Source organism: Hyla sarda, chromosome 2, assembly GCF_029499605.1.
Source record: "Hyla sarda isolate aHylSar1 chromosome 2, aHylSar1.hap1, whole genome shotgun sequence".
In the NCBI taxonomy this organism is placed as follows: Eukaryota; Metazoa; Chordata; class Amphibia; order Anura; family Hylidae; genus Hyla; species Hyla sarda.
In genome coordinates this window covers 294,506,483-294,531,171 of record NC_079190.1, presented here as the reverse complement: position 1 = coordinate 294,531,171, position 24,689 = coordinate 294,506,483, and the positions used below count along the sequence as shown (strand labels likewise).

Sequence of the window (24,689 nt, the reverse complement as noted above, 5' to 3'; positions counted from 1 at the left end):
GCAGTGCTGGGGACTTGGGTTCAAATCCCACTAAGGACAACAATAAATAAAGAGTTATTATTATTATAATGACGTCAGCAGAGAGAACTTCGCCTACTGAGGAAGGGGTCGTTTTTAGCACCCTGAAACGCGTCTAGGCTGATATCTAATCTGAACAGAGCACAATTTGCACGCACCACCTAGACTGAAGCCGGACCAGAACTTTGTGCACCACTTGCTGCATTCATCAAACATCCTCTCCTACTGAGCGCATTACCAACCTGCTGCCTGCACTACCAGAACCCAGCCACGATCTCTCCAGCGAAGGTCCGATACACATCCAGGTATTTGCCGATACCACGGACCGTTCCCGAGAGAGTCTCCTGCCGGAGCCCATATCCATCCAGGCTCTCACGCCAGGATTGCTGCAGCCAACACAAGAATTTCAACTATCGGCCCGTCGCAGTACGGGACCAGCAGCCAGGGTGAGGTTGAACTTTGCATTTGTCTAACAACTGTGGGCAGCTTTTTATACACCTGTACATCAGTCCATAAAGTGACTTTGCCTTTTCCATTACAAGTGCCGGACTATCAGCCCTTTTTTATTCATCATAGGTGCCGGACTAATAGTCGACTCCGGATCATTATATATCGTTGAAAAATTGCATTTGTTTTTTACATCTATAGATTATTCTATATTAGGTGGTTGCTATACATATATTCATATTTTCTAAATCTGTCATTAGGGCCCAATGACAGTTTAAGATAACATTGACATTGCTCTGATATTTTTAACCATTTAGGTTTTTATTGTTTTAATAAAATCTGCACTTTTTTTCAAAACTTTATGTCTCAAACAATTATTCACTGTGTACCCTAGGGTAGTATTCTTGAGGTGTGGTTAATCTTTGTTTTAATTTACAAACCTGTTTAACTTTCCGGAGCCAGCTGATTTAAAAGAAAAAAGGTTTTCATTGGAGTACCCCTTTAAATAAGGTAATCCTTATTAGCAAAAATACATAAATTTATACAAAATAGCAAAAAAAAAGCTAAAACCTGGGCAATCTCCCACTAGACATGAGCAGGCGAATATCCCCCACCCTCAAATGGAAACAAGTGTCCTGTCCTTGCATGTGCTATTGACAGTTACACCTTAAACATTTTACAGAAGCTATTTTCTCTCAGAACTGGAGAAAGTGGTGTTAAGATATGGGGTGCACTCAATTTATGAATACAGCAAACTATATATTTTTTCCCCTGATAATATACTGCCCTTTACTGGGCAACATGGTTGTGACCTTAGGACAACAATTGTTTTGAGCCTTTAAATGTTTACATTCACTTACAGCAAGCAGATAGCTTACAACACTACATGCTTCATATACATACATATTGCAAACCTCTTTATTGTGTTCATGAGAATAGAACATTGAAACTAACTCATAGTCTCTGTTTTCTTCTTCTTTTAGTGTCGGGGGATGAAGATTGCATTGGATACCATGACCCTGGAGGTTTTTGGCGGCCTAAGTTTGATTGTAGATTAGGAACCTTTTGCTGTGGGAGCTGTGAGCACAGATATTGCTGTTATGATCCTAGTAAATTCATCACAGAGAGGATGCAAAAGAGCTGCCTTTTTATAAGGTATTTTTTTATTTTATTTTTATTTGCAATTTACACAACAGTACAACAACAATACCATTGTCACCGTGTCAGCAATCATTACTAAACATTTGTCACCAATCTAGGTTAAAATTTTGAAGTATTTAAAATCCTGTAAGCTAGAATGACAAGAATAGGCACTTTTAGCCAGTCTGTACTGTAAATGTAGGAAGTGCAAGGCACACTGCAATGCATTTACATTCAAACACAAACAATACTTAATGCCCCTCACTCCCTCCAAAACACCCAAAAAGAGTGACCTACAAACCCGCTCTATGTAGATTGTGTACTGACCTTTAGAAGATGCCGATAAACATACTCACAAGTTCTTTCGCGATTGGCGTCCTTACAAAGAACGACATCTGACCCCAGCTGTTCGTACATGTCATGAAGCGTTTTGAACATACTGAGTGTTATTGCCTGGAGGCCTTTAGGGGGGACCCTGGGTAACTCGGGCATGACGAACTCCCATTCATCTCTGTCCTAGGATGTATCCTCTCATGCAACCTTCTTATGTCTTCTTTGGATGGGGGATAAGTAATTTTTCACGGCACTACTCCTTTAACCCCTTAAGGACTCAGACAATTTTATTTTTACGTTTTGGTTTTTTCCTCCTTGCCTTCTAAAAATCAAAACTCATTTATATTTTCATCCACAGACTAGTAGGAGGGCTTGTTTTTTGCAGGACCAGTTGTCCTTAGTAATGACATCACTCATTTTACCATAAAATGTATGGTGTAGCCAAAAAAATACTATTTGTGTGGGGAAATTGATAAGAAAACTGCAATTTTGCAAATTTTGGAAGGTTTCTTTTTCATGCTGTACACTTTACGGTAAAATAGACATGTTAAAATGATACCCATGATTACATACTTTTCTATTATACCGCTTTAAAAAAAATCGCAAACTTTTTAACCAAATTAGTGCGTTTAAAATCTCTCTATTTTGCTGACCTATAACTTTTCATTTTTCCATATAAGCGGCAGTATGAGGGCTCTTTTTTTGCGCTGTGATCTAATTATTTTTTGATACTGCATTTGCATATATAAAACTTTTAATACATTTTTTATCAATTTTTTTGGGAATAAAATGTTATAAAAAAGCAGCAATTTGGGACTTTATTATTTTTTTTTTGCATTCATGCCGTTCACCGTATTGGATAATTAACATTATATTTTAATAGTTCGGATATTTATGCACGCGGCGATACCAAATATGTTTATTTAAAAAAATTACACTTTTTGGGGGTAAAATGGGGGAAAACGGACAATTTACTTTTTTATTGGGGGAGGGGATTTTTCACATTTTTTTTTACTTTTATTTTTTACTTTTATTTTTACACTTTAATAGTTAATTGTCCCATAGGGGACAATTTATAGCAATCATTTGATTGCTAATACTGTTCTGTGCTATGCATAGCACATATCACTGAACAGTATTATCGGTCATCTTCTGCTCTGGTCTGCTCGATCTCAGACCAGAGCAGAAGACGCCGGGAGATGGACGGGGGCAGGTGAGGGGACCTCTGTCCGCCATTACAGATGATCGGATCGCCGCTGCGGGCAATCCGATCGTCCACATTAAGTGCAGCACTTCTGCAGATACCGTGATCTGTATTGATCATGGCATCTGAGGGGTTAATGGTGGACATCCGCAAGATCGTGGATGTCGGCCATTACTGGCGGGACCCTGGCTGCTATCAGCAGCCGAGACCTGCCGCACATAGCCTGAGCATCGCTACGATGCTCGCGGTTATGTATAGGACGTAAATGTACATCCTGGTGCGTTAAGTACCACCTCACCAGGACGTATATTAACGTTAAGGGGTTAAAGAATTTCCACTTCATCACTCTACTACCACACGGGGTCTGATGGTTGATGTGGGCCTATCCACAGACTCAACCTAACAGAACCATTTATAGTTATGTCTAACACACGTGTCCCTACTAACTAATATTTAGTCAGTAATCCTTATAATGTGAGGTTTTGGTTCTTTTCTTAATGTACATGCTTGACTTTGTATTACTGTTTCATGAACCCTCTTTCATCCATTGTTAAACATTGACCTCTCAAACGCCACCAGTACTCTTGGTAGTAGGGTTCTCTAACAAACGGGACCAAATCTTATCAAAGCTTTGAGAGTATTTGCAATAGATGTATACTGTCTTATAGAATAAAATATAGGAATTAACCAATTTAGCCCATTCAGTAAAAGTACATCTGATGACTTCCAGTTTCATGTGCACAAAACAATTATAAAGTGCCTTCCTGATAATGGCTGCTAGGGCCTAGTTCCTAACACCCCACCTCCCTCCATCTTCTGCTCTTTCCCTTCCCACCTTCCAAGTCACATATTAAATGCCCCCTCTGCCCAGATAACCCCTATAATATTATCTATAAAAAGTAAGAACATGTATCAGAATGACAGGAATAGAAGATGATCATAAAAAACTTGTCTTGATCCACAATATATGACCTAATACCAGGCATGGTAGAGGTAGAGTTATTAAATGGCCCAATGGCACTACTTCTTTTGTATTAATTAACAGCTCCAGAAAAGCTTAAGGGGGTACTCTGCCCCTAGACATCTTATCCCCTATCCAAAGGATAGGGAATAAAATGTCTGATTGCGGGGGTCCCGCTGCTAGGGACCTCCGCAATCTCAGTGCTGCACCCGCCATTCGTTTTGAGCATCGGGTGCAGCGCCAGAGGCTCGTGGCGTCACGGCTGCGCTCTGCTCATGATGTCACGGCCACACCCCCTCAGTGCATGTCTATGGGAGGGGGCATGGCAGTCCCAGAGACATTCCATAGACTTGCATTGAGGAGGCATGGCCATGACATCACAAGTGGGGCGTGACTGTGATGTCACGAGCCTTCGCCCCGTGTTGCCAGTCATCCGGTAAGGAGCGAAGTTCCGCAATTCCGCGGGATGCCGCAGCAGAGATCGCGGGGGTCCCCAGCAGCGGAAACCCAGCTATCAGAAATCTTATCCCCTTTCCTTTGGATAGGTGATAAGATGTCTAGGGGCGGAGTACCCCTTTAAGTTTGCTTTTATACCCTAACAGCTATCCAACAGTGTCTGCAGCTGTTAGCAGTAAAAACACTAACAGATTTCCTTTACCCCCTTAACGGCAATGGACGTAAATGTACGTCATGGTGATGTGGTACTTAGCACACCATGACGTAGATTTACGCGCCGCCATGATTGCGAGCACCGGAGCGGTGATCGCGTCATGCCCGGCAGGTCCCGGCTGCTATCAGCAGCCAGGGACCCGCCAGTAATGGCGGACATCCGCGATCGCGCATTAACCCCTTAACGACGCAGGACGTATATTTACGTCCTGCGCCGGCTCCCGCGATATGAAGCGGGATCGCGCCGCGATCCCGCATCATATCGCGTCGGTCCCGGCGCTAATAAACGGCCGGGACCCGCGGCTAATACCACACATCGCCGATCGCGGCGATGTGCGGTATTAACCCTTTAGAAGCGGCGGTCAAAGCTGACCGCCGCTTCTAAAGTGAAAGTGAAAGTGACCCGGCTGCTCAGTCGGGCTGTTCGGGACCGCCGCGGTGAAATCGCGGCGTCCCGAACAGCTGATCGGACACCGGGAGGGCTCTTACCTGCCTCCTCGGTGTCCGATCGATGAATGACTGCTCCGTGCCTGAGATCCAGGCAGGAGCAGTCAAGCGCCGATAATGCTGATCACAGGCGTGTTAATGCACGCCAGTGATCAGCATAGGAGATCAGTGTGTGCAGTGTTATAGGTCCCTATGGGACCTATAACACTGCAAAAAAAATGTAAAAAAAAAGTGTTAATAAAGGTCATTTAACCCCTTCCCTAATAAAAGTTTGAATCACCCCCCTTTTCCCATAAAAAAAATAAAACAGTGTAAAAAAAATAAAAAATAAACATATGTGGTATCGCCGCGTGCGTAAATGTCCGAACTATAAAAATATATAATTAATTAAGCCGTACGGTCAATGGCGTACGCGCAAAAAAATTCCAAAGTCCAAAAAAGCGTATTTTGGTCACTTTTTATATCATTAAAAAATGAATAAAAAGTGATCAAAAAGTCCGATCAAAACAAAAATCATACCGATAAAAACTTCAGATCACGGCGCAAAAAATGAGTCCTCATACCACCCCATACGTGGAAAAATAAAAAAGTTATAGGGGTCAGAAGATGACATTTTTAAACGTATAAATTTTCCTGCATGTAGTTATGATTTTTTCCAGAAGTGCGACAAAATCAAACCTATATAAGTAGGGTATCATTTTAACCGTATGGACCTACAGAATAATGATAAGGTGTAATTTTTACCGAAATATGCACTGCGTAGAAACGAAAGCCCCCAAAAGTTACAAAATGGCGTTTTTTTTTCGATTTTGTCGCACAATGATTTTTTTTTCCGTTTCGTCGTGCATTTTTGGGTAAAATGACTAATGTCACTGCAAAGTAGAATTGGCGACGCAAAAAATGAGCCATAATATGGATTTTTAGGTGGAAAATTGAAAGGGTTATGATTTTTAAAAGGTAAGGAGGAAAAAACGAAAGTGCAAAAACGGAAAAACCCTGAGTCCTTAAGGGGTTAACCCCTCAGATGCTGTGATCAATACATATCACGGCATCTGCAGCAGTGCGGTACTTTGAATGGCTGATCGGATCACCCGCAGCGCTGCCGCGGCGATCCGATCATCCAGCATGGCGGCCGGAGGTCCCCTCACCTGGCTCCGGCCGTCTCCCAAGGTCTTCTGCTCTGGTCTGAGATCGAGCAGACCAGAGCAGAAGATGCCCGATAATACTGAGCAGTGCTGTGTCCTATACATAGCACTGAACAGTATTAGCAATCAACTGATTGCTATGAATAGTCCCCTATGGGGATATAAAAAGTGTAAAAAAATAAAATAAATGTAATATAAAAAAGTAAAAAAAAATGTGAAAAATCCCCTCCCCCAATAAAAAAGTAAAACGTCAGTTTTTCCCATTTTACCGCGTGCGTAAAAGTCTGAACTATTAAAATGTAATGTTAATTATCCCGTACAGTGAACGGCGTAAACGTAAATTTTTTGCTGCTTTCTTGTGACATTTTATTCCCAAAAAAATGTATAAAAAATGTATAAAAAGTTAAACCTAAGCAAAAGTGGTACCGATAAAAACTACAGATCATGGCACAAAAAATGAGCCCTCATACCGCCCCATATTCGGAAAAATGAGAAAGTTATAGGTGGTCAAAATAGGGCAATTTCAAACATACTAATTTTGTTAAAATGGTTTGAGATTTTTGTTTAAGCGGTACAATTATAGAAAAGCATCACATGGGTATCATTTTAATCGTATTGACCCACAGAATAAAGAAAACATGTCATTTTTACCGGAAAGTGTACAGCGTGAAACAAAGCCTTCCAAAATTTGCTAAATTGCGGTTTTCTTTTCAATTTTCCCACATAAATAATATTTGTTTGGTTGCGCCGTACATTTTATGGTAAAATAAGTGATGTAATTACAAAGTACAATTGGAGACGCAAAAAACGAGCCCCATATGGGTCTGTGGATGGAAATATAAGAAAGTTATGATTTTTAGAAGGCTAAGAGGAAAAAACGAAAATGCAAAAATAAAATTGGTCTGGTCCTTAAGGCCAAAATGGGCCTGATCGTTAAGGGGTTAAAGGGAACCTGTCATCGCTTTAATGCCGTCTAAACCATGAGTCATTGGGGCAGTCCTCAGCAGCTTCTTCGTCCCCCACCAACCTTGATTGATAGATCACTCCCTTTTTGGGTGTATTTGATCTATCAATCAAGGCCTGTGGGTTAGAGAGAAACCATCAGAAACCGCCCTGATGACCCGTGCTACATGCTACATTAAAGGAGTTATACAGTATAAAAAGTGTCTGAATGGGGGTTAGTGGGGAGTTGTTGGGGTCCGACCGCTGGGACCCCCTGCAATCTCCCTACGGCGCCCTCCTCTCCTCATGAATGGAGGTGTATCGACCTCTGTACTAAGAGGTGGTGACATGCCCCCCCTATGCATCTCTATGGGATAGTCTGAGATACAGCATACAGGTATCTCCAGCTCTCCCATAGAGATGCATGGAGGGTGCGTGATTGGCCACAGTTTTGTGTCGTGGTTGGCAAACACTGGTTCGCACCGGGTGGGAGTTGGGGGGGAGGGAGCGGGTCCCAGTGGTCGAACCCCCTGCGATCTGACACTTATCTCCTATCCTGCAGATAGGGGATACGTTTTTGATACTGGACTATCTTGTTAAATGACAGGTTCCTTTACGCTCCAAACTAACCAGATTTTCTTTCATTGCAGCCCAAAGACGATCGCTGGAATTAGCTTTGCTGTTGTCCTCTTCTTTGTTGTGATTGCTACACTTATATGCTGCTTTATGTGCTCTTGCTGCTATTTGTACCAGCGGCGCCACCAGCGTGGAACACCATATGTTGGTGAGTCTGATTTTAAGTGGACACTACAGTCAAAATATGTTTAGCTTACTTTAGAGAAGTACAGGGATCCCTATAATGGCCTCAACATACAGTAGTTTCAACATACAACGGACTTTTCTGGAGCATTGTAATTTGAAACCAGACTCAATATACAATGCTACAGACAGTCCAGATCTGCAAAACATGTCTATGGCATGGAAGAACTGACAAATTAGAATGGGCATTTTACTGGCAAAACACCTGTATTACTGAAGGGTATGCACTGAATGCCTCTGGAAGCGCCTCCCTACAGTACTGGTTGGTACTACATGTTCTGTACTACTCATAACCTATGCCACAGTTAGCTGCTCCTTTGGACACCAAGTAAGGGCGGCTCCATGTTACTTTACGTGTACTGTACAGGACCCTGAAGAAGCTCCTGTCCTATACAAAGACAGTGATTTACAGCTTCCAACAGCTCTTTCTTACTTTTATATGGAAGGACTTGCTTTATCTATTTTAGTTATCTACTTATTTTTGTTTAATTCTCACTTTTTCCTATTTTTGGATGACATTTTGGTGGCTTCAGAGCCAATTACCAGGTTTCCATAGAGTTATGGTCTCAACAAACAATGATTTCAACATACAATGGTCATCCTTGAACCAATGAATATTGAAACTTGAGGGACCACTGTACTGTGATATTGCATTAATCCAACATCAAAGTGCTAGATCGTCAAATATTCTGGATTATCAGTCAGTTTAACAAACTTGAATGATATCATAAAATCTGCTTCACAATACACTAAGGACTATGTTTACCATAGAGGTACATGTCTCCTAATAAATTTGTTGCAAATGTGGCTGTCACTGCGCCTCAAATTGAAATATTTGCTACATATGATCTGACAAAGATTTTAGCAATGATTTTGGAGTAAATTGAAGTAAGTCCATGGCCACTGGAGGTCATCCCCCTCCCACTAAGCCATACTTATGTTAATTAGAAAGCGACATAAGTGGTCACAAAACATAGGCTTGCAGTAGAGTTTATGCAAAAATTGGTTAGATTTTCCTCTGTACAGGTTTTGATAAACATCCCCCTTTGTATACAAGTTTCTGGCATAGAGTGAATGATAACCTCCCCCTATGGTCACTGCTTACACATTTCAAGCTTGTGACAGCCCTCGGTCAGAGCACAAAGGGTCAAAATTTACTTACAATCACAGAGATGCTATAATTACTGATGAGGGCCGGATAAAAACCCAATTCCATCAGGATGCAGACAATTTATTTGGGAAGAATTATTAAAACGTGTAGAGGGAGAATGGAGCAGTTACCCATAGCACCAATCAGGTGGCTTCTTTCATTTTTCAAAGACCTTTTTAACCCATTAAGGACATTGGATTTAAATGTATGTCTTGGTGGCATTTACGTCCTATACATAAAGCACCTGTAAGACGTATAATACTGTAGATTGTCTACATACTACTGGGAATAAATTTTTAATATACCTTTGTATCAGTAAATATGACCTTGCCCCCCCCCCCCCCCCTTCCCCCATGTGAATGTACAGGGTACATTCACACGGGCGGGGGTTTACAGTGAGTTTCTCACTGCAAGTTTGAGATGCAGCAAATTTTCCGCTGCAGCTCAAACTCCCAGTGGTAAACTCTCTGTGAACCCCTGCCTGTGTGAATGTACCCTAAAAACGCTACACTACACAAAATAAAGGTTAAAACACTACATATCCACATACCCCTACACAGTCCACTCCACCTTCATGTCCCGCCCCTTCAGTGCAAGTCTTTGGGAGGGGGCATGGCGGCCTTCGCGTCCCCTTCCCATAGACTTTCATTGAGCGGGCGGGGCATGATGTCACGAGGGGGTGGGAGTGAACACAGAAGCTCAGTAGAAGTGGGCTTACAAATTTTGGGGGCACTGTTTCCTATAACCTCTTGTAAAAATGGTAAATTTGGGGAAAAAATGCATTTTAGTGGGAAAATAAATTTAATTTACACATCCGACTTTAACGAAAAGTCGTCAAACACCTGTGGGGTGTTAAGGCTCACTGTACCCCTTGTTATGTGCCTTGAGGGGTGTAGTGTACAAAATAGTATGCCATGTGTTTTTTTTTGTTGTTTTTTTTGCTATTATGGAACCATATGGACTTCCTAAATGTGACATGCCCCCTAAAAACCATTTCAGCAAAATTCACTTTCCAAAATCCCATTGTCGTTCCTTCGCTTCTGAGCCCTCTAGTGCACCCACAGGGCACTTTACATCCACATATGAGGTATTTCCTTACTTGAGAGAAATTGGGTTACACATTTGGGGGGACATTTTCTCCTTTTAACCCCTTGTAAAAATTCAAAAACTGGGTCTACAAGAACATGTTAGTGTAAAAAATTGAGATTCTGAATCTTCTCCTTCACTTTGCTGCTATTCCTGTGAAACACCTAAAGGGTTAACAAACATTCTGAATATCATTTTGGATACTTTGAGGGGTGCAGTTTTTATAATGGGGTCCTTTATGGGGTATTTCTAATATGAAGACCCCTCAAATCCACCTCAAAACTGGACTGGTCCCTGAAAAATAAAAATTTTGTGGAAAATTGATGCTAAACTTGGAAGCCCTCTGTTGTCTTCCAAAAGTAAAAACATGTCAACTTTATGATGCAAACATAAAGTAGACATATTGTATATGTGAATCAATATGTAATTTATTTGTTATGTCTATATTTTTCATAAGCAGAGAGCTTTAAAGTTTGAAAAATTCAAAATTTTCAAATTTTTCATGAAATTTGGGAATTTTTCACCAAGAAATTATGCAAGTATCGACGAAAATATGCCACTATGATAAAGTAGAATATGTAACGAAAAAATCTAGGAATCAAATTAATAAGTAGAACTATCCCAGAGTCATTAATGCTTAAAGTGACATTGGTCAGATGTGCAAAAAATGCTCTGGTCCTTAAAGGGAACCAATCATCAGATTTTACCCTATATAACGCTTGGCAAAGCGTTATATAGGGTAAAATCTTTATTTTCACCATTCCCGGGGGATGCTCCTGCCCCCAGGGATGGTGAAGATATGAAGTTATAAACTAGTCACCGCCGCCGCCGTAAGTAGTCACCTGGGCAGGGAGCTCTTCTCGCCTACTCCCGTTTTTCGGCCGGGAGCGACGCCCCCTCTGCTTGATTGACGGGCCGCGTCATCGCTCTGCTCCGTCTGTTCAGTGATCGGAACAATGACGCGGACCATCAATCAAGCGGAGGGGGTGTCGCTCCCGGCCGAAGAACGGGAGTTGGTGAGAAGAGCTCTCCACCCAGGTGACTACTTACGGCGGCGGCGGTGACTAGTTTATAACTTCATATCTTCACCATCCCTGGGGGCAGGAGCGTCCCCTGGGGATGGTGAGGACAACAATTTTACCCTATATAATGCTTTGCCAAGCATTATATAGGGTAAAATCTGATGATTGGTTCCATTTAAGGTCAAAATGGGCTTGGGCCTTAAGGGGTAAAAATATTGAGGTGCAATTACATTATTGTGCAACAATTTTTGACATTTTCATTTACACTAGACCAGTGATGGCGAACCTTTTTGAGCCCGAGTGCCCAAACCGTAATGCACACCATCTTTTTTTTCCCTCAAAGTGCCATCCCAGCAATTAAATCACAATACTGAGGTTTAAGTTTAGAAAAAACAACTCCTACAGTTGCCATAACTAATTAACATCTTTTGTTTTAAAAGAAGAACACAATAACAGAGTTCAATGATCCAAACTTGTTTTTTTTTTTTAATTGATAGTTTATAGTTCCCCCAGATTGGATTGGCAGCACAGTTCCCCCACATTAGGCTGGCAGTATAAGTCTCCCCACGTTAGGTTGTAGTTCCCCCCACATTAGGTGCAGTATAGTTCCCCCCCACATTAGGTTGTAGTTCCCCCATATCATATAATTTATACGCGAGGAAGATAAAGTAATAAACTTTATCTCTCAAAAATAAAAATATGAGGACCGCGGATAAAAAATTTTAGATAATCAGAGGCCGACACAATATATACCTCTATTATTCGTTAATATTTGGAAGATAGGAATATCGTTGCACAAATAAGACATCAACAATAAAATATGTAAAAAAAATAGATATACAATTTATTAATTAAAATATAGAAATATAAAATATGCAGATCAATATGATGTCATTATACCAAACTAAGTCACAGCAATACCTAAAGTTGCCCACTAGATGGGAGTATACCACCCTAGTTCACAGTGTTATTAAAAATTGATCACAAGATGGTAGCATAGATATCAACAGTATATAGCATATATGCAGTTGGTATACATAAGAATGAGCATATTAAATACAATATATGTTAATACATGCAACAGTGACTTTCCCGCTTAGAGATATTATGAATTAAACTTTGCCTTGATAAATGATAACATATAAATTATTGATGGCTGTGCAGAGGGGAATGTCCCTTACTAATTCGATAATTTGGGACTATTTCTATTGGAAAATATGAATCACAAGTACAATTAAAATTATTCTGTTCAGATAGATGTCAGTGTCTGCAGATTCACTAAAGTTATACCTGGACAGAAATCTATAAATTCATCCACAAGTTATGGGTAGGAAGATATAAATTACCTTAAATGGGCACTGTCATGAAAAAAAAAATTGATATGTTGTAGTACTTAAGTACTACAACATATCTCTAATATAGTTTAATTTAAAAAAGTTATTTTAAAACAGTTTAAAATCACTTTTAAATTTGGCCACTAGGGGTCGCCCTCCTAGTGGCCGAATGCATTCAGCAGTGACGTCACTAATGAATTCCGACTCGTTGAAGCCTGGCAACGAGTCGAAATTCAATCACTGCTGTGCTCGCTCCCGCCTGTCAGACAGGCGGAAGTGAACACTTTGAAGGAAGAGGACACGCGCAGGCTCGGGGACAAGGTAAAGTATTATGTTCACTCTATTATGTATATGTTCAAGTATTATGTATACTGTTCACCTATACAGTTTGCCTCCAGTTTCCCTACTACAACTCCCAGCATGCCCTGGGAGTTGTAGTGGGGAAGCCTGGAGGGACACTGAATAGGTGAACTGAGGGGGAGTGGGTTGAGCGGCGGGGCCGGGGAGGTTGCGGGCTGCGCGGCGGGGAGGGGGTACTCTGGGTGAACTTAGGGGGAAGGGGAGTGAGTTGAGCGGCGCGACGGGGCGGGGGGGGGAGAGTTGCGGGCTGCGCGGCGGGGAGGGATATGTGCTCTGGTGTTCACCTATACAGTATGCCTCCAGTTGTTCCCCCACTACAACTCCCAGCATGCCCTGACAGCCAATAGATGTCAGGGCAAGCTGGGAGTTACAGTGGGGAAACAGCTGGAGGCACCCTGTATAGGTGAACTACGGGCGGAAGTTTCGGCCCCAGCAGGCATCAGTGACGTAGTGCCTGCTGGGGAAGTCTGCCTGGTAGTGAGCACACTGCCAGGCAGACAAAAAAGCATTTTTAATATGTAAAAAAAATTAAAGGCAGGGAGGGGGTTAGGGATAGATGGGTAATAGGCAGGGACAAAAAATAAATAAATAAATGATGGGAGCTACTCTTTAAGTACAAACTCTCCCTGTTATAGAATAGCCAACAATAACAACAATAATCAAAAGATATTAAAGTTCTATTATAGTAACCACAAAATAGAAATGCCAGTGGGTCAATCAAGTTAGATGGGATCAGCCTGTCCACTAAGCAGTCACAGAAAGATAATCCGGGATGCTCTCCCAAGAAGGAACAAAGGATGATGATTCCCCTCACCACTACAGTTTAAAACCAATCTTGATCAGATAAGAAATTAACCAATCACGTCTCTAGAACAAAAACATGCTAGGCCCTTGTCTCGCCCAGATGTAACTATTTCACTGACCAGAGAGGGCACTCTTGTCCAGGAGTTGCTAAAATATATTCTTAAAAATTTGCAGCCATTACCTAAGATATAGATAGATCATGTCAAGGCATCTCTCCAACTAATGGCCAATAAATATAGTTAGCTGGATTAGATTTCAACATCTAACATACACACAGCAGACATCTCAGGATTTTCCCAAGTCTTCAATCTGAATCTGACATTAAGACCATGTTCACACTACGGAATTCTCACAGAATTCCATGAGCGGAATTCCGCGGTGGGAACTTAACATTAGTGTGAATGGGTTTCCGCGAGACCCGTTCACACTGCGGAAATTCCGCTGCTGAAATTGTTCTGCGCAAAGAAAGAACATGTTCATTCTTTGCGCGGATTTCGCGAGCACTGCATAGCCGTCAATGGTGACGGCTCAGTGCCCCGCGGCCCTAGCGCCGAAGCATCCTCGCCGGCGGCCACCAGGCGGAATCTCCGCTCGCGGAATTCAGCGGCGAGAATTCCGTAGTGTGAACGGGGCCTAATGGTCCCTCCCAAGTTTAACTAATGAATAGATTCTCAGTTCTGTCTATTCTTACAGTTATAAATCTATCAGATAAGACATAACTGTAGACTCTATTCATGGGATGAAATCAGACCACCAGATTACATACATACTAACTTATAGATACAGGAAAACTAAATAGGTTATAAATGGTATGCTGACCACATAACATAAACATGCTACTAAAAATAATCCTAATAATAATGATAGATAATGCATATCTAACTACTATCAATAATATAAGGAAAAGTATTTTCATATAATATACACCCCTGAGCTGAAAGTGACCTGAATTCCAATGCCCTTATCTGAGCCATAAAATGGTTAATATAAACACAGACAAAGGGATGTTTCACACTTGCAGACACCATGTGAAATTCTGGAATTTAAAGGAGATGTCTGGCGCAGACTTTTTCTATTCCGTCCTGCCCGGGCTGCAAAAAAAGACAATACAAACTTTCACTTACCCCCATATGTTCCCCCGGAGCTCCGCAACAGCTGATCGGTCAGACGGGCTGTCTGCTTCCTACTTCCTTTAGCCCGGTACGTCACGGCACTTCAGCCTATCACCTGCCGCAGCGATGTCCCACCTCGGCCGGTGATAGGCTGAAGCGCCGTGTGATGTACCGGGCTAAAGGAAGTAGGAAGTAAACAGCCCGGCCGACCGATCAGCTGTTGCGGAGCTCCGGAGCAACATATGGAGGTAAGTGAAAGTTTGTTTTGTCTTTTTTTGCAGCCCGGGCAGGACTGAATAGAAAAAGTCTGCGCCGTACATCTCCTTTAACCCCTTAACGACGCAGGACGTATATTTACGTCCTGCGCCGGCTCCCACGATATGAAGCGGGATCGCGCCGCGATCCCGCATCATATCGCGTCGGTCCCGGCGCTAATCAACGGCCGGGACCCGCGGCTAATACCACACATCGCCGATCGCGGCGATGTGCGGTATTAACCCTTTAGAAGCGGCGGTCAAAGCTGACCGCCGCTTCTAAAGTGAAAGTGAAAGTGACCCGGCTGCTCAGTCGGGCTGTTCGGGACCGCCGCGGTGAAATCGCGGCGTCCCGAACAGCTGATCGGACACCGGGAGGGCTCTTACCTGCCTCCCCGGTGTCCGATCGACGAATGACTGCTCCGTGCCTGAGATCCAGGCAGGAGCAGTCAAGCGCCGATAATGCTGATCACAGGCGTGTTAATGCACGCCAGTGATCAGCATAGGAGATCAGTGTGTGCAGTGTTATAGGTCCCTATGGGACCTATAACACTGCAAAAAAAATGTAAAAAAAAAGTGTTAATAAAGGTCATTTAACCCCTTCCCTAATAAAAGTTTGAATCACCCCCCTTTTCCCATAAAAAAAATAAAACAGTGTAAAAAAAATAAAAAATAAACATGTGGTATCGCCGCGTGCGTAAATGTCCGAACTATAAAAATATATCATTAATTAAGCCGTATGGTCAATGGCGTACGCGCAAAAAAATTCCAAAGTCCAAAAAAGCGTATTTTGGTCACTTTTTATACCATTAAAAAATGAATAAAAAGTGATCAAAAAGTCCGATCAAAACAAAAATCATACCGATAAAAACTTCAGATCACGGCGCAAAAAAGGAGTCCTCATACCGCCCCGTACGTGGAAAAATAAAAAAGTTATAGGGGTCAGAAGATGACATTTTTAAACGTATAAATTTTCCTGCATGTAGTTATGATTTTTTCCAGAAGTACGACAAAATCAAACCTATATAAGTAGGGTATCATTTTAACCGTATGGACCTACAGAATAATAAGGTGTAATTTTTACCGAAATATGCACTGCGTAGAAACGAAAGCCCACAAAAGTTACAAAATGGCATTTTTTTTTCGATTTTGTCGCACAATGATTTTTTTTTCCGTTTCGCCGTGCATTTTTGGGTAAAATGACTAATGTCACTGCAAAGTAGAATTGGCGACGCAAAAAATAAGCCATAATATGGATTTTTAGGTGGAAAATTGAAAGGGTTATGATTTTTAAAAGGTAAGGAGGAAAAAACGAAAGTGCAAAAACGGAAAAACCCTGAGTCCTTAAGGGGTTAACACTGATAATCAACATGGGGTTTTTGGCTTGAACAATTAAAATGGACACCTCACAGTATCATTTTTTTAAAATAATTCTGGCCCATATAGTCTGACACCCAGATTTGGCTGGCAGTATAAATACCCCACATTAGGGTTGTAGTCCCCCCCCCACATTAGGTGCAGTATAGTTCCCCCACATCAGGTTGGCAGTATAGTTCCCCCACATTAGGTGCTGGTGTACTGCCCCACTTCAGTGTTCTGACCACCGCTCCTCCGGTCTGGGGTCACAATCTACTGCTATGGCCTACAGGCCATAGCAGTAGGTCCAGGAACCGGAGGAGCAGTGGTCGGAACACTGAAGATGATGTACATATAGGTGACTTACCATGCGCGCGCATCCTCCTCCTCGCAGCTCTGCTCCGCTCTGCTATTGCTATGGGCGCACGCACAGGACATCAGTGACTTCCCTGCGTGCGCTACCTCCCGGCGTCCCCTGCCTTCTTAAAGCTAGCGCGGTGCCGCAGAAAGGTTACCTGGACATCCTTGTCTCCCGAAAATATTTTTTGGGACACAGGGATGTGCCGAATGGGCTGATGGCGAACTATGGGGGTCTCTGCGTGCCACCTGTGGCATGCGTGCCATAGGTTCGCCATCACTGAACAGCAGCACTTTTACACTGTAGACAAAGTGAAGCACTACCCCCCCCCCCCCCCAATCCCCTACATACCACCCAAATGCTATGAGACCCAACAGGCATGGTTTAGACTCCAATGGTACACAAATACCATACACTGTAGGAATAAGCTTAGTCACTCTCCTCCGGAAAGTAGCCAAAATAGTACAGTCTCACACCATATGAAACAAATACACCTCTGACTGACCAAACCAGAGGCAATTGGAATCAGGACAGAGATCTAGCCTATGCAGGAGCACTGGCATTTTATACAAGCTGATGGAGATTTTTCAAAACCTATCCAGAGGCAAAGTTGCTGAGTTGCCCATAGCAACCAATCAGATTGCTTCTTTCATTTTTGAAAAGGCCTATGAAAAATGAAAGATGCGATCTGATTGGTTGCTATATACAACTCAGCAACTTTTCCTCTGGACAGGTTTTGATAAAGCTCCCCCTTTGTGTACAAGAAACAGCTGTGACAGTCTGTTAGCCTTAGGGTGAGATAAAAATGAGGTATGTAACTGAAAGTCCACTCTTCATCCGACAGGTGTCCCAGATCTCCCTCCCATTTACTACGGACCAACAAGGGAAACTGCCCATGATAGCAGTGTAAGAGTTCTTGGTACACGTGCAACTTTTTAAGGGGGTTTGCGACCACTGCAAAGTGAAAATTGCTTAGGTAGGGCTGATTGGTATGCTTACCCACAAAAGTCGCACAAAAAATTGCTTAGGCGCACCTGCAACTTTTTGTACGAGTTTTGTAAGAAAGAATTCTAAATCACTTGATAAATCTCCCTCCATATCTACACTTCTGTGATATTTCCTTGATAGGCTCTTCAGTTTATCCCTTGACCATAACAGCCATCACGAGAAAAAAAATTGGTATTAACATACCAATTGGGGACCATTATGCTACGTCTGTCATGAAACATGCAGATTGATAGCTAGAATGTAGCCAGTATCAGTCATAAAATATAGGGAGATACAGTGAAATCTCCCTTAGTGTACTCCTCCCATTAGGGGGATACCTCTCAATAGCGGACAGTTTTTAATTCCCCGGCAGAGTCCCATAAGACTTAATGTATTTGCACCCTCCGAATAGGGGATATTCCCAATAGCGGTTGTGGATACCCAGTAGGGGACAAAACACTCCCAATAGGGGACAACCAGACTTATACACAGGACTGCCATCAAGGAGGCAGCTCTACCTTGTACACAGGGCTGCCGTCAGGGAGGTTCAGCCAATACCCCAGTAAGTTGCTCGGGTTCCCAGAGGGGCCCTGGCCCCTGCTGGACCCCCCTGTAGCAGCCCCAGCACACCCCTGGTGCCAAATCATTCCCTTATCCCCATGCCAAATCATCCCCCCCCCCCCCCCCCCCGTGCCACAAATCATTCCCCCATGCCAAATCATTCCCTCATCCCATGCCAAATCATCCCCATGCCAAATTATCCCCCATGCCAAATCATTCCTCCATACCCTCATCCCCCTGTTCTTCTTACCTGGACAGCAGGCAGTGACGAGTGACGCTCCTCTGCGCTTCACTCATTTAGGGCCCAAAATGATGAGTGACGTATGGAGCGTCACTCATCACTGCTGGCAGCCCTTGCTGAGTGAAGCGCAGAGGAGCGTCACTCATCACTGCCTGCTGTCCAGGTAAGAAATAAGAAGAATACGACACGGGGATGAGGGAATGGGGAATGATTTGGCATTACTTTTCCTAATTAATTATATTGTTGAGATTTTTTTAAAGCCTTATTACAGTGCAAAATTATTTATACTTGGCTTTTTATCGTGTTTTATAGGTAATTACACTCTGGAGTGAGTACAGAACAGTATTCGGTCATTTAGAAAGATGTTTAAGCCTTTTTTCCCAAGAGGGGACATCTCCCAATAGTGAACACTTTTTTTATTCCCCGTGAGTGTCCGCTATTGGGAGATTCTACTGTATAGAGATACCAAAAGAGATACTTAAATTTTCCCTGCCTGATTGTAAAGAGGAGAGAAATGTTATTCTAAAAAGATATATTGGAAGGTTTCGTATTTGACTTGTACTATTAGGGTATGTTTACACGGTTGAATTTCCGTGCAGAATTCCTCCATAATTTATTTCAAATTGATTTCAATGGGATCCTGCAGTCCCATTCAGATAGCAGAATTTCAATAGCAGGCACTCCGCCGCGGAAATTCTGCTTTCCACATTCCGTTTAAATAAGACTAGTTTTATATTTTGCGGAATCCCATTGAAATCTATTGGGCTTGACTTTTTAGTGTAATTCTGTGTTTAGATAGCTTTGCTGAACTGAATTTCTGCGGAATTGTGGAAATTCCGCTGTGTGAACATACCCTTAATTAGTACAAAGTTTAATCAAGTGTCTATTCAGTGCACACTGGGTACTTAATTGCATTTTAAACTGTCCATACATCTTTTTTTTTGTTTGTTTGTTTTTTTAGTGCAAGAAACCCAAATGTCAGGAATTTCTCAGCAACCACCATATCCTACACAGCCTTCATATCCTACACAGCCTTCATATCCTACACAGCCTTCATATCCTATGCAGGCTTCTTATCCTATGCAGGCTTCTTATCCTATGCAGCATCCATATCCCATGCAGCCTTCACACCCTATGCAGGCTCCCTATCCCCCGCAACAACTATACCCAGGGGACCCTAAGTTTGCTCCATCTCCACCAGGATATGACCCTGTACCTACATATCCAGTAAGTGGCCCAACAGGCCAGTATCCTGTATACCCTCCAGGACCTCCTCCCTACAATCCAAATGGTAAGACACATGCACATATTTTTATTCAGTTATTTTCTATGTCTATGTGCAGTCTCTGTAATTAAAACAATTTCTTTTTCTTTTCTTTAGTAGTTCCTCCAAATACAATGCATCCGGGATTATGACAAAATAAAAGGTGAAAATGGATGACATTAGTTTGTTTCCTCATTCTGTGGATTGATTTCAGGTCATCTCAGATGGATATCTTGTATTTATTTTAAGTTTGTTTTTTTTCACAAACCTTCAGTATAACCATGGTTTACCATATAATAGGAAGGTATATTCTTCCGTTTGGCACATTTCTTTTATTTATGCCACTGAGTTGCATGTGAATATATGCATTGCTGTTATTTTACTATTGTTTACCTGTTTATATAACAACAGATTTCAGTTCATAAATTCAGTCTTGTGGACTAACATAATGCCTATTAATCTGTTGAATGTGGGGTGTATATGTTTCAGTCACCGGTTTCAGAATAGTTTCATAGCAAGTAAAAAATGACTAGCTTTTAACAATAGATTGTCAGTTCAACAGCATAACCTTGCAAGTCCTATGTGAATAGAAGTAATGTTCTGCAAGAATTTTGTTACCAGAAGGAAAGATCTCACTTGAATGTATTGCAGCATATTACAATTCCCTGGTGTGATTTACATTTTGTCTGTCAAAAGTTTAAACAAAAAAGGATGGTGAGTTATTTATGTGTCCTAAATCTTAAATTCACAAATATTTTAATGTGTGCGTTGTTTGTATGTACTAGCAGCTACTGTCATAATAAAAAAAGAAAGTTTGTTTTAGGTGTTTAGTAGCATTATGTTGTCTATTGGTTCTAAGGCTGCGCTTTCATTTAGCAGTTTTGTTTTTTTCTTAAGCTGACACTGCAGTTTTTGAGCCAAAGCAAGTAATTGACCCATGAGATAGGAGAAGTATAAGTCCTTTCTCTATATTTCCCATTCTTTTTTAATACACTTATGGATGTGGCGGTTTTCCCAAAAAACTGCTAAGTGGAAATGCAGTCTAAGGCTATGTTCACACCGCAAAATTTCCATGCAGAATTCCGACGGAGAATTTAGCTTGGAAACTCACATTGCATTGAATGGGGATTTCGCTTTCCCATTCACATGGCAGAATTTCCGGATTCTGCAAAAACATTGAACATTTCTTAAAATTTTACAGAATTCCGGGTGGAATCCCGGTAAACTCAATGGGGCTTTGAATTTCAGCAGAATTCTGTGTTTTGAGCACATAGAAATTCTGACAAAATTCAGCTCAAATTCTGCAAAACTGCTAAAATTCCACAGCAGACTTTGCAGAATGGAATTTGAGTGGAAGAGCAGAATTTGCGCCATATGAACATAGCCTAAGGGTGCTTTTACATGGTGCAATTATCGTGCAGGAGGCAATATGGGTGACTGGGAAGCTGGAGGCATTTTGTGTGTTTGTGTGTAAGGTTCAAAGCAGTGTGTGAGGCTGAGATAAGTTCGGAGAGGCTGGAGGCATTGGGATTTACTAACTTGATACCGACTCTTTTTTCTCGGGGCGAAAGGGGGCATGGTCCCGACAAAAGAGGGTGTCCCAGACAGTTTTGAAAAATCGTAACATATTTAATAAGGTTTCCACAGACAATGTGGTGCATTAGAGTTGGGAACAAGACAGATCAGAACAGTTATTTTAAAAAAAAGGAAAACGTAGGGAAAAGTGTAAAATGTAGGAAAACATTAATAAATACCTTGGAAAAATACCTGTCGGGAATCAAAACCCACATAGAAAACTACACTCCGCTCTTAGTAAATAAACCCCATTGTGTGTGTGGAGAGGCTGGAGGCATTTTGTGTGTGTGTGTGTGTGTGTGTGTGTGTGGAGAGGCTGGAGGCATTGTGTGTATGTGAGAGAGGCTGGAGATAGTGGCCCAGATTTATCAAACTGTGTGAGAGAAAAAACTGTGATTTTCCCACAGCATTCAATCACAGCTTTCACTTTACCAGAGCTCGTTAGCTGAGCTGTGATTGGTTGTTATGGGAAAATCACTACATTATTTCTCACACATTGTACAAAAAGTAGCCCAAACCTCAAGGAGAGTAGAAGATACATTTTTTGGAAAAATATATTTTTTCAAGATCATGCTTCAATTAAACAGATTTTTTTATTTAGATAAAAAGTCATATAAATTGCACAAATTCCTCACACAGGGCCCTTGTGGGAGGAAAAGTTACTGGCAATTATAACAGTGATAAATATCAATGTAAAAAATCCATATAAAACATAAAGTGTGTTGCAGGTTCAGCTACTGAACATCCGGATAATTAAACAGTCTTTTTATATGGTGGAGTGATAGTGTTTAAATGTCCAAAAAAGTTGTTGCAATAGTGTTTGGATATTACCCATTCCTGAATATGGTCTCGTGCTGTGGTGGCGATGTCCGTACGGTACTCTCTCTCGCTGGTCGATGAGCGCTGGCGGGCGCGTGTGCGGCTGGTCGGAATGCGCTGGACCCAATGTATGCCACACAATAGTTGTCCTCGTGGCAGCGGCGTCTGACGTCAGCCAGGAAGGTTCTCGCAGTTAGTGGATCGCAGAAGATGGATCACAGGATCATTTAGCAGCAGAGAGACAGATCAGCATGGAGGGTCTCACAGCAAGTGGATGTTCTAGTGAGTGGAATGCAGGAACGGTGAATCATAATGATATTAAAATGAAAATGCTATTTCGGGCTCACAGTAGCTGGCACACACTGTAAGCTGGCAATATATATAAAAAAGTGGTGGTGAGCTAAACGCGTTTCAAGGTACTTAGGTAAATCACTCTCGACCCCTTCCTCAGCTACTTCCTCAACATACACATGTTTATTCCCTTTGTGTGTATTGGAAATAAACCAAAAAGGGAGGAAAAAAGCTAATTGGACATAATGTCACACTAAACTCCAAAAATGGGCTGGACAAAATGATTGGCACCCTTAACTTAATATTTGGTTGCACACCCTTTGGAAAAAATTACTGAAATCAGTCGCTTCCTATAACCATCAATAAGCTTCTTACACCTCTCAGCCGGACCACCCTTCTTTTGCTCCAGGTCTCTCTTATTGGAAGGGCGCCTTTTCCCAACAGCAATTTTAAGATCTCTCCACAGGTGTTCAATGGGATTTAGATCTGGACTCATTGCTGGCCACTTCAGAACTCTCCAGCGCTTTGTTGCCATCCATTTTTGGGTGCTTTTTGACATATGTTTGGGGTCATTGTCCTGCTGGAAGACCCAAGATCTCGACGCAAGCCCAGCTTTCTGACACTGGGCTGTACAGTGCGACCCAAATTCCGTTGGTAATCCTCATATTTCACGATGCCTTGCCTTCAAGGCACACAGTGCCAGAGGCAGCAAAACAACTCCAAAACATCATTGAACCATATTTCACTGTAGGTACTGTGTTCTTTCCTTTGTAGGCCTCATTCCGTTTTCGGTAAACAGTAGAATGATGTGCTTTACCAAAATGCTCTATCTTGGTCTCATCTGTCCACAAGACGTTTTCCCTGAAGGATTTTGGCTTACTCAAGTTTACTTTGGCAAAATGTAGTCTTGCTTTTTTTATGTCTCTGTCAACAGTGGGGTCCTCCTGGGTCTCCTGCCATAGCGTTTCATTTCATTTAAATGTTGATGGATAGTTCGCGCTGACACTGATGCATCCTCAGCCTGCAGGAGAGCTTGAATATCTTTGTAACTTGTTTAGGGCTGCTTATCCACCATCCGGACTATCCTGCGTTGACACCATTCGTAAATTTTTATCCTACGTCCATGCCCTGGGAGATAAGCTACAGTGCCATGGGTTGCAAACTTCTTGATAATGTTGCGCACTGTGGACAAAGGCAAATCTAGATCTCTGGAGATGGACTTGTAACCTTGAGATTGTTGATATTTTTCCACAATTTTGGTTCTCAAGTCCTCAGACAGTTCTCGTCTCCTCTTTCTGTTGTCCATGCTTAGTGTGGCACACACAGACACACAATGCAAAGACTAAGTGAACTTCTGTCCTTTTTATCTGCTTTCAGGTGTGATTTTTATATTGCCTACACCTGTTACTTGCCCCAGGTGAGTTTAAAGGAGCATCACATGCTTGAAACAATCTTATTTTTCCACAATTTTGGAAGGGTGCCAATAATTTTGTCCAGACCATTTTTGGAGTTTGGTGTGACATTATGTCCAATTAGCTTTTTTCCTCCCTTTTTGGTTTAATTCCAATGCACACAAAGGGAATAAACATGTGTATAGCAAAACATGTGTTACTGCAATCCTTTTCTGTGAGAAATACTTAATTTTCTTGAAAAATTTAAGGGGTGCCAACATTTATTGCCATGACTGTAGACCTGCTGTTGTACTCACATGAAACTGGTCATGCATTGCACCTATGCCGTTTCGCTACTCGCTTCATCAGGGAGTATACACAATTATATAAAAAAAAAATAGAAGTAGCATCTGTTTTTCATAATATTGAATTAGTTATGAATCACACCTGGTTTTCGCTTCAAAACTCCCTAGTGTAAGGCTAGGTTTATATTGCATTTGGCTCTCCATCACAGGTATCTGTTAACATCCCTCGGAAAACAGGGTGGCAGTGTATATGGCAGATGCCATTCATTTTGAACAGTCACCTAGTGACTAGTT

The 24,689-nt window shown here is 41.9% G+C and overlaps 1 protein-coding gene across 3 annotated transcripts in view; it reads left to right on the top strand.

Moving 5' to 3' along the window:
* SHISA4 (shisa family member 4) overlaps positions 1 to 20,832 on the top strand; it is a 33,004-nt gene extending 12,172 nt beyond the window's left edge. For 2 of the 3 annotated variants that reach the window (XM_056557517.1, XM_056557519.1), the window contains exons 2-5: positions 1,449 to 1,620; positions 7,957 to 8,090; positions 19,712 to 20,041; positions 20,132 to 20,832. In XM_056557517.1, the coding sequence (XP_056413492.1) occupies positions 1,449 to 1,620; positions 7,957 to 8,090; positions 19,712 to 20,041; positions 20,132 to 20,166 (671 nt within the window). In that variant the 3' untranslated portion in view covers positions 20,167 to 20,832. The remainder of the gene's footprint in view (positions 1 to 1,448; positions 1,621 to 7,956; positions 8,091 to 19,711; positions 20,042 to 20,131) is intronic. The other variant, XM_056557518.1, reaches the window with a different exon arrangement.
* Positions 20,833 to 24,689: the final 3,857 nt, after the last annotated feature.